Here is an 11,303-nt window from a genome sequence, read left to right on the forward strand (position 1 = left end):
TCCCAAACTGTGCTATCCTGTGTGTTTTATTTTTTCCTTTGCTAAATGAATGGGATCCCTCAGAGCTTATTTTTAGAAAGCTGCTCCTGTGAAAGACTCTCCCATACCTTGTCCTTGACAACTCACAATACCTCTATTGTGGATACTCCGTCTCTGTCAGGGATATTGCTAGAATTACCAGTGCACCAGTTCTGTAGTGCATATTAATTAGAAATCCTGATGGGACATAATGTATTTGCACATAATGCAAAGCAAGACAAACATGTTTTGTTTATACTGACCATGCAAATAGCTATTATAGCACTGCTTCCTGTAACTAACTCTACTACATACACACAAAAGGTAAAAAAAAAAAATACTATTTCAAAGGTTGGATTTTTTTAATGATTTAAAACATAATACAATACAAAATAGTCTTATCTTTGAAAAAGAAATACGTCAGTTGTTGGGAGGTGGTGGTGGAATATTTGTTGGTCCATCACTAGGTAAAGGAGGCCTCATCATTGGAGGCATAGGGCCAGGAGGGAGAACACCAGGTGCTGGAGGTGGTACACCTGGGGCTGGTGGAGGAGGCACCCCTGGAGCAGGAGGAGGTGGAACTCCTGGTGTTGGAGGGGGTGGCACACCAGGTGCAGGGGGTGGAGGCACCCCAGGAGGATGAAGGCCAGGAGGAGGAATGCCTGGAGGTGGAACACCAGGTGGGGGCACTGCAGGATTATGAGGCATTGGTGGTACACCAGGTGGTGGAACCCCAGGAGGAGGAAGAGAAGGTGGTGGCACCGGAGGTGGTACTCCAGGAGGAGGAACAACTGGGGCAGGTGGAAGCTGTGGTGGAGGTACAGGGGGTGCAGGTGTCCCAGGAGGCATTGGGGGCCTAGGCAGTCCTCCTGGAGGAGGAGGAGGCATATTTTCAGGCATTGGAGGACGAGTTTGTATCCCATTCATGGCTGGAGGAGCAGGTCTTTTAATACCAGGTGGAGCTAGAGGCATAGTAGGTGCTGTTGGAGGCTTCTCCATCTTAAAGTGAAACTGAAGGAAAAACTGAAAAGAAGGGGTTGAAATAGGGATTAAAAAGGTTACAGACCACTCATGCTGCAGTATCAAACAGGGTTAGTAAACAGTCTATCAAGTACACCCTTTCCAAAACTATTTACAAGGTGATCCAGAGAATTCAAAAATATTTGGAAAAACTATAGTAATGTTAAAATGAAATGAGTAGAAATTTGTATTTCCAAAGTGTGGGCTTATACTACTTACTAATTGCTTGCAGCATTGCTGATCTATGGTGCTTGTGAAACTGATTAGATATTCCTACAATATGAACAAGGGCTTTTGGGTGGTTGAGTTATTTATGAATTTGTTTGTTACTGAATGATAAAGGATATCAGTTAAATATGCAAAAACGGAACAGTGATGTAATCAATATTGATAAGCGAGACTTCGAATATTCAAATATTTAGGATTTTAATTAATACCGTTTTGTTTTTTAGAAAGGCCACTGGAAAGTGGCAACTTTAAGTAAAACTTGAATTTCCACAAGAAAAGTCTTGTAAAAAATCCACTTTTTTCAAGCCCATATGCACAGTTTTGTAACCATTAGGATCAGGGCACACAGGCAGATTCGGGGAGATTAGTCGCCCGGCGACAAATCTCCTCTTCTTCAGGGCGACTAATCTCCCCGAACTGCCTCCCCGCCGGCTAAAATGTAAATTGCTTGTGGGATGGCACTCGGAGCAATTTGTTATCCGAAGTCGCTCAAACTTTCCTCGTGATCGAATAATCTCTCCGAATCCACCTGTGTGCCCTGACCCTTAGGCTAATGGCACATGGACTGTTTTCTACCCATGTGCCTGTAACCTTTGTAGTACAGAGTTAGGGCTCCTAGATTACTTGCCATATGAAAGTTGGAAGATGTATTTTGTAATACCTGTTTTGTCTCTCTATTCCAGTGTGTCCAAAACTTCCCCTCCACCTTGTCTATTTCTCGACTTGGGACCTGTTGGGTAAAAAATAGTGCAGCAGAAATTAAAACAATGGACAGACTTATAAAAGCATTCTTGTCTATTTTCAGTAGGTTAGTGCTGCCTCTATTAAATTTATGTAATTCTACAGAAATATGAGAAACAGGCTCCTCTGCGGTCTGTGTGGAGTGTAGAGTACTTGTGTGTTTGACACTCCGACTGAAATCGTGGTTTGGTGAATATTTCATTGTGCTTTAAGATGCGAAAGATTTTATATTTTTTCCCAAGCTAAGATTTAGAAAGCTAGACAAAGGTTTACTCTATAGCTTACCACACCTTAAAAGCGATGGTTTCATAAGGTTCTGCAGCCATCAGCAGGTACTGCCATCGCCTGTCTGGGGGCTCAATCCTCTGCTCGTATGCAGACATAAAGCGGTGTCTGGGCATGATACTTTCGGCTATCTCAGGATAGTCTATCTGCAGGGAGAGAGAGAGGGAGACAGGGCTGAATCATCATTAGAGTCTGGGTATCCTTATTTCAAGCTATGGGTCAGAAAAAGTAAACTTCTATTTCATGTTGGTTGATAAGGATTAAACATCCACAAAGGTTTTCTGATATTAAAGCCCCCTACTGCAGTGTGCAAGCACCAGGGAAAAAGAAGAAGCAAAGAGACGTTGTGTTATTTATGAATCTCTTAAAGCCTCTTAACTCCTTTCTCTTTGTCCTTGGCACTGCAGTAGGTGTATTTAATATAAGAAAACAGTATCCAATGTGTCCCTGATGCTCAAAAAGGTTTAAAACACATAGGATACTGTTTTCAGAGAAAAGATAATTCACAGAGTGAGAAATTTGACTTACATTTATAACGTATTAAGGACATCTGTTTAAATGAGTCCACCTCTAGTATCTACAGTTGTTTCAAACTGAGTGAACTGTATATACCTACAGGGGAAGCCTTGACGGTTTACAGCTGAAGGATATGGAATGTAAAAATATACGCATTATATAAGGCAATGTAAGTGAATTATATTTTCCAATCATTACGGTTACTGCTAGCTATGATGTTATAACATGTGTTAGGTATGTGTATTCATTCAAATTACTATCCTGTTATCAGTAATATAGTATTGTTTGTCTGTGCAATTCTTTAATGCCGACGCATGCTTTCCATGATCTTATAGCAAACTTCAGATTTCTTTAATGCTTCTCTTTTTATATCACTCCAGCAGAATGTGTCATTTTCAATGAAGCAGATTGGCAGACTTTTATTGCAATCAGTTATCATTAACTATGGAAAATGCAACTCGGTAGGAACTGGCACTTATCAGTACTTCAAGTCATTACCTGAAACAACAAAGACTGCTGGGCCATTTCTGGATCTCTCTGCTTTGTCACTAGAATATAAAGAGATGTATGGCATTATTATTAGTCAGGGAAATAAAAAGGATTTACTTTTTCACATCCAAGATACAGGGCAGAAACAGCGGCAATGGGGAGTGGCCAAATTAACATCAGCGCAAAAACAATAAACATCACTACAGCTAAAACATTTGCCCTCAGGACTTGTAAAGGATTATAATATTCAAACCGCAGCTTAATTGTGGCACATCTGAGGTACCTAGTAGTAAATCTTCACTGATGGGTACAGAGGACTGGTTCAAGCAGATGATTAGGACAGATGTTAGTATAACCATAAGATAAAGCGAAGATATTATTACTGCAGCACAGGGAGGTCATTATATGCAATTCACACATGCTACTGTGAGGATACTCAAGAAGAATATTATTGTTAAGGACTCAGGATCTAAACCACTATGCTCATGTAAAAGACATTGCACTAAATCTCACCTTTGTATCCAGGTCGACCAATTTTTACAAACTTTTTCACTTCTACCTTTACTTTCTCAGGGGCAGGTTGTGCTGGTGCTTCTTTTGCTTCTTTGGCGGCTCGGCGAGCTCTGATCAGAATATGAAGAACAACTGTGTAAGAATCACAGCCAGAATCACTGACTGTTTATAAAACTATCTTTGATAATACAGTGTAATCTAATTGAAAGCTTCTACGCTGGACACTACAAAAATGCTGTCTGGTCCTACAGCTGCAATGATTTCAAGGCAGAAACATTGTCAATAAACCGTGACTAAAGAAAAAAATTGGTCTAACTTGAGATTAGTCAGAAACATTTATTCATGCAACTTCTCATAACAGTGTCATAATAAAAAAACAATATTATGCATTTAGTCCAACTTGTCTATATTCTGCATTGCATTCTGCTGTTGGTTCCTATTTTTTACCATTAAAATCATTACAGAATCGCTTTAAAATGTTTAAATGCAAGGAGAATTCACTATCAGCATAGGAACCACTTCTCCGCCACAGTTCTTGATCTTGCCAGTGACAGGCAGAGAATGGAGAAAGCGCAAAATTAAAAATCTGGCAGTTACTCCCTTGACTGCAAACACTATACACTTTTGCAGTCAAGCGGTTAATAACTACAGCACATGTGGGGGAATTGGCAGCAGTGAAGATAGGTTTTAATTAGGATTAAACATGGGTTGGTTGCTTTCCTTAATGGATAAAAACAATTATCTGTCAATTTTGGGTTCAGGAAGGAGGTACAGTTTGGGAATGTCTATTTACATTCTTCAGATAAAGACTGGTAACTTTGACTCGACGTTTTAGTGTTGCATGATGAATAAAATCAACACAATTTAACTTACAAATTTGTCTGATGCTTTTTTCCTTGTGTATGAGCCAGATAACTCCCCTACGAGAAAAGAAGGTAACAATAGTGAATAGAAAATATAATATTCTGTTCTGCACGTGTGCTTGAAAGTGGATTATACCACAAACTTATTTAACTTTGGAATACCCCATATAAGAGGGTCAGAAAAAGAGTGAGCATGTCATAGTAAAAATATAAAATTGTCTGATCAGAAAATGACCTTTGTGCTTTTCAAACTTGAGACTGTGCCTGAATGCAACAGTCAACTGTAATTCTACTGAACTGGCGTAACAATACCACTGCTGTGCATTTTTAGACCCAGCTATTTGGAAGTTCCCAGAGACTGCATGTCAAAGCAAACTGATTTTTTTTAAATCTTCATTCTATAAATATCTCCTTAAATAGCGTAAGTGACCTATACATTTGCAATTTTAATATCCCCAACTTTCCTCATAAAAAATAGACATTACTAGATGTATTATGTTAATAGTTATCAGTTCAAAAATTCAAAAGGCATAAATATCTTCTCAAATCCACTTCCATTAATGCCTTATAAACTCATAACCCTATGTGACCTTTTAGGGTCTGGCCACACAAGCAGATTCAGGGAGATTAGTCGCCCCAGCAACAAATCTCCTCTTCTTCGGGGTGTCAATCTCCACAAACTGCCTTAAACCTGCCCTCCACCGGCTAAAACGAAAATCGCCTGGGGGGAATGCACATGCGGGTGACTTTGGAAGACGAAACATCGCGTGTGCATTCCCCCAGGCGATTTTTATTTTAGCATGCAGAGGGCAGGAGGCAGTTTGGGGAGATTGTTGCCCCAAAGAAGAGGAGATTTGTCCATGGGACGAATAATCTCCCCAAATCTGCTCGTGTGGCCTGACCCTTAGGCATGAAATGTGTAAGGCTATTTGTATGTTGTTCCTGATTTTAAAGGAACAGCAACACCAAAAAATGAAAGTTTGTTAAAGCAATGAAAATATATTGTACCTGCACAGGTAAAACGGATCTGTTTGCTTCAGAAACACTACCATAGTTCATATACTGTTAGGTCCATAAATATTTGGACAGAGACAACTGACTGAAATTAAGTGATTGTGTTAAGAAAAGGCTTTAGTTCCTCACATTTTTATGCAATCTTTTTGTTCAACCCACTGAGTTAAAGCTGAAAGTCTGCAGTTCAACTGCATCTGAGTTTTTTTATTTAAAATTCATTGTGGTAATGTACAGAACCAAAATTAGAAAAAAAGTTGTCTCTGTCCAAGTATTTATGGACCTAACTGTAAATAAGCTGCTGTGTAGCAATGCCAAAAATTGAAAAAAGGCTATATGGCACAGGTTAAATAGTGGATAACAGATAACACCATTATGTTCTACAGAGCATATCTGCTATCTGCTGTGTAACATGAGCCTTTTCTCCTTTGAATGGCTGCCCCCATTGCTACTCAGCAGATTATTTATATAAACTATAGTAGTGTTTCTGAAGCAAACAGCAGTTTTACCAGTGCAGGGCAACACTGCATTCTATTTTTAATACTTTAAAACACTTATTTTTTGATGTTACAGTTTCTTTTTCTTCATCAACATGCATGGTGCCTCCTGAATACTGTTTAAATTATAACCCTGTTCATGTGCCATAAATCTGGTACATTACGAAGAGAAAGATAATAGAGGAGCAAGCAGTAATTCCAAAAAGTATATGGTCTAAGAAATTCCACTGATGACCCTAGAAGAGCTGTATTTGAAAACACTGGTAGAACTAAAGTAGATATACCTTAGACCGCTACTAGTTGCAAACTCATACATATGCTTTGCTTAGTTGCTAAGAATACACCAGTCCACCAGCATGGTGTGCAAGACACCAACAACTATGAACAGCTTTAGTAAACACCACAACAGCCTTACACTATGATACTAATCAAATGACTCAGAATATATATATATATATATATATATATATATATATATACTCCACCAGATGAAAGCACTCACGGGTCAGTCATATGAGTACAAATAGCAAAATTTTATTCCAACAACCACATATCTACGCGTTTCGATCCCACTGGATCGTCATCAGGATGGTGCTTGGTAGTGAAACACACCCTTTTAACCCCACTTCCACCAATCAGTGAAGAACCACAGAATCATCACTCCCCAATTAATTATCTATCACTGTTAACATGCACCTGTGTAACATGATGGTCATAGAGTGCAAATATTGAATGACCCATAGCTAAAAAGATATAAATACTAATAAAACACTTAAAAAAACTAGGTAAGACGGTAAGGCATTATCCAGAGTTGGAACATGGAAAAAGAGTTTATTGTGCACCGCACAAAATTTGCTTGAATTCATTAATTTAATCATAAAAATTCTTGATTATAAAAATTTTTGATTATAAAAATTTTCTTGATTATAAAAATTTTTCAGTATAAACTTTCAACCTCATCTCATCCGTAACAGCCCAGTTAAACCCCATTGGTTCCAATTCTGAATTAGTCCCCATCGTCCCCAGATATAATCCAATTATCACAGTGATGTGACATTATCCCAAACTAGTGAACAAAAATCTTACTATTACAGTACAGTAAAGTACCCACGTGCCATAAATATTGCTGTGACAAAGTGCATCTAAAATAGTATATTAAAAAAAAAATTAAAATGCATTAGATTTCTATCTTTAACATTTCAGCTGATGAATACAGGAAAGAACCTGTGATGTCGAGCGTTTAAATATAACCAAACGATTTGTATAGCATTATAATTTGCAAACAATCATCAAATTTCATTAATCCACACTTGAGGAGGGATAATATTATCAATTCTCATTATATAGATTCTAAATCATTCCTATTGAAGTTCTCACAGGAAGCAAGACAGTGAATGCATCTCATTCAATCCCCTAGGGGCAATTGTATCAAGCATGCGTATCCATTTCGCCTCACGTTGTAGTAAAGCCTTAGCTCTGTCACCTCCTCTTGGTAAGGTAGGGATATGATCAATCAATATCGCCCTTAGGGAAGGCAAAGGATGTTTGTGCAAAAAGAAATGTCTCGCAAGGGGGATTTCAGATTGTCCCGAGGATAATGCCAGTCGGATAGCCGATCTGTGGTTATTCATGCGTATCCGGAATGGAGTAACGCATTTCCCAATGTAATATAAACCACATGGGCACATAATGCAATAAATCACAAATTCTGATGTACAAGTTAAGCGATGTTGGATCTTATACTTCTTCCCAGAGTGGGGGTGGGAGAAGGTACCACCAGTTATCAGACATCCACATGTCTTACACCCACCACATCGGAAGCATCCCAACTTCATCATTGGTAGCCAGCTTACAGGCTCACCCCTTTGTAAATCTGTGACCATCAGTATATCTCTCAATGAGCGACCACGGCGGTAAGTGCACATAGGAGGGGACATATTTGTAAATGGCAACCCAGAGTCCAATTGTAGTATTGGCCAGTGTTTTTTCATTATTTCTTTTACTTTATGACTCACCGGCATATAGTTCGTCACAAACGTCATATTCTGTGGCCGAGCTGTTACAATTTTATTCACCATCTCATCAGTTTTTACACAGGTTTTATATGCCCTTTCCATCTCCTCCTCAAGGAAATCAAGCATATATCCTCTAGCAAGGAAACGGTCTCGCATCTCACACGCCTGCTGTTTTGCAACCACCAGATCAGTGTTTATCCTGAATACTCTCAAAAATTGGGTATATGGTATAGATTTCAGAACAGCAGGAGGGTGGAAACTATGTGCATGTAAAACCGTGTTACGGTCAGTATTTTTCCGAAATAACGTGGTTCCAATCCCATCTGCTGTTCTAAAAAGTCTCACATCAAGAAAATCTATAACATCACTATGACATGTAATGGTAAATTTTACAGGCGTAGATAAAGCATTCAGGTCAGTCACAAGCTTTAAGGCTCCAGTGTGGTCCCCATGCCAAATCAATAAGATATCATCGATAAATCTACGATAGAAAAGCACCTGTTCACCATAATTTGGATAAATATGTTTCTTCTCAAAAGCATCCATGAACAGATTGGCATATGAGGGGGCCACATATATATATAGATATATAGATATATAGATATATAGATATATATAGATATATATAGATATATAGAGATATATAGAGATATATAGAGATATATAGAGATATATAGAGAGATATAGAGAGATATAGAGAGATATATAGATATATATATATATATATATATATATATAATTCAGTAAATGGACCCGCACTCATTCTTAAAGGTGAAATAAATGTGCTTTTATACACAGGTTCATTTCCGATAAAAAGCACATTTATTTCACCTTTAAGAATGAGTGCGGGTCCATTTACTGAATTGTAACATGGAATTTTGACCAACGCACCACCATCAACAGAATCCGAACCGGGAGGAGTGCGTTCACTGTACAAACTTTGTGTGTATATATATATATATATATATATATATATATATATATATATATATATATATATATATATATATATATATATATATATATATATATATTATATATATATATATATATATATATATATATATATATATATATATAGCTTTCTAGCTTTCCATGGCTATCACAGGATCTAACTTACCTCATTGTTATGCAAAGTGAGACAAAGCTTGCATTCATAAGAACCAAGGTGGTTTTTCATAAAGTATGGATCCTAGAAAAAAAAAAAAAAAATATTTTGAATTAAGCAGTTGTTATTAATACAACCCAAGATTCCTCTCGAATATTTACAGTACCTTATTAATGTCAATTGTTTCTAATGCAAGCTGTCTGAGTCTCTCCCTCCTGTCTCTGTTACTTTCAGATGAAGAAGCCACGCCTCCGCTGCCGGTCTTTCCTCCGGCTCTGTGCTGGAAATCCATGGTTGGGGAATGTCGAGGATACAAGCAAGATCAAAAACCTGGAAAGCAATTACAAGTTAAAAATTACCCATTGGAGCAAATGTGACATGGCATTTTCATCAACTTTAGTTGTAGCAGGGATCAAATTGTCCTCTACTTGGCTCAGATGGCTTCCCATTCAGTTGCATGTGAACATATATTTAGAACACATTAAAGGAACAGTTCAGTGTAAAAATAAAAACTGGATAAATAGATTGGCTAACTATATTAGAAACATTTTTTATTTTGCACAGCCTAACATTTAATGTATAAAGGCTGGAGTGACTGGATGTCTAACATAATAGCCAGAACACTACTTCCTGCTTTTCAGCTCTATAACTCTGAGTTAGTCAGTGACTTGAAGGTGAACCACATGGGACATAACTGTTCAGTGCGTTTGCAATTGATCCTCAGCATTCAGCTCAGATTCAAAAGCAACAGTTATGGCCCACGTGCCCCCCCCCCTCAAGTCGCTGATTGGTTACTGCTTGGTCCCCCAGGATATCCAGTCAGTGGAAACCAAGAGAGCTGAAAAGCAGGAAGTAGTGGACTGTTCTGTTAGACATTCAATAACTCCAGCCTTTATACATTACATTTTTGCCTAACTAACTATATTAGAAACATGTTTTTTTTTTGCACAGCCCATTTATCCAGTTTTTATTTTTATACTGAACAATTCCTTTAAAGGGGTTGTAGGCCTTCAAACAACTAGTTGTTTTCAGATAGAACAGAATTAATGACTTTTTCCAATTACTTTGTATTTTCTATTTGTCACTGTTTTTCTAATATTGAAGTGTAAAGTGTAAGTTTTCACCTTCTAAAGAAGCTCTGGGAGGGGGGGGGGGGTCACCGACCCTGTAAACTGTTCTAAATTGATACATTTCTTATCTTTGTCCCTGCTGAGCAGAAACTGGGTTTCATTACAGGCAGCTGTTAGAATATATACAATACAATAGTTGCTAATACGCTAGAGATGCAGCTGAAAAATGTATCAATTAAATGTTGCAAAATAGTAACAGTTTATAGCCTGTACCTGAATTACTGAACTGCCAGACTTGAAACACCAGAGACAGGGACATTAAACTTAGTTTTTGGGAAAACAGTAAAAAAAGAAACAATGGAAAGTAATTGGAAAAAAAAAGTATTTATTTCTGGGGAATAATCTGAAAACAACTGAATTGGAAAAAGTGTTTGGAAGGTGAACAACCCCATAAATATTAAGTAATATTTCCCATGGAACAGAATGCTTAACAATGATTTTATGGATGTAGATCATAATGGGACAACATCCCTAACATAAGAGCTCGTCTAGTAAAGTATGGGCACCCCTGCTTTAGAAAAGTGCATTGAATGCGCGAGCTAGATACAGATTCTAAACTAAGCGCACAACGCACTTTGACGAGCACAGTTTGCCTTTAAATGGGAACACCGCCAAGCGAGTACCATAAGAAACGAATCTTATCTCTGCAAGATCAGCAGCGTAACGCGTATGTTTCTTTGTACTGTACACCACCCCTTCTCCCAGAGCGCCCTACCTCTTGCACCTCGAACGCGATGCTCCCCCACTCCAGATTCCAAACCGGAAGTAATGTTCAAAGAGCCGTGTGAGAAGCAAGAGCGGACGGAAGTGTGCTGCATACACCGGTAGTGACGACTACGCCTCGTATAACTTTATTTATATAATTTAGA

At 38.1% G+C, this 11,303-nt stretch overlaps 1 protein-coding gene across 2 annotated transcripts; it reads right to left on the reverse strand.

Annotated features, from left to right (window-relative positions):
• Positions 1 to 361: 361 nt before the first annotated feature.
• On the reverse strand, positions 362 to 11,227 carry sf3a2.L (splicing factor 3a subunit 2 L homeolog). Of its 2 annotated transcripts, none has more exon segments than NM_001099870.1 (9): positions 362 to 1,041; positions 1,928 to 1,996; positions 2,298 to 2,438; positions 3,307 to 3,356; positions 3,811 to 3,920; positions 4,684 to 4,730; positions 9,317 to 9,388; positions 9,471 to 9,634; positions 11,150 to 11,227. In NM_001099870.1, coding segments are annotated over 8 exon segments (1,218 nt in total). In that variant the 5' UTR covers positions 9,597 to 9,634; positions 11,150 to 11,227; the 3' UTR covers positions 362 to 438.
• Between the last annotated feature and the right edge of the window lie 76 nt (positions 11,228 to 11,303).

The sequence above is a fragment of the Xenopus laevis genome, chromosome 1L, assembly GCF_017654675.1.
Source record: "Xenopus laevis strain J_2021 chromosome 1L, Xenopus_laevis_v10.1, whole genome shotgun sequence".
Lineage (NCBI taxonomy): Eukaryota > Metazoa > Chordata > Amphibia > Anura > Pipidae > Xenopus > Xenopus laevis.

Bases quoted from the DNA above. Each gene is read 5' to 3' on its own strand.
- sf3a2.L (XM_018243403.2), bottom strand. From the start codon at position 9,596: ATGGATTTCCAGCACAGAGCCGGAGGAAAGACCGGCAGCGGAGGCGTG. The intron at 2,439-3,306 runs GTAATGACTTGA...CTCTCCCTGCAG, and splicing joins AGCAGTCTTTGTTGTTTCAG to ATAGACTATCCTGAGATAGC. The intron at 1,997-2,297 runs GTGTGGTAAGCT...TTTACCCAACAG, and splicing joins ATGAAACCATCGCTTTTAAG to GTCCCAAGTCGAGAAATAGA.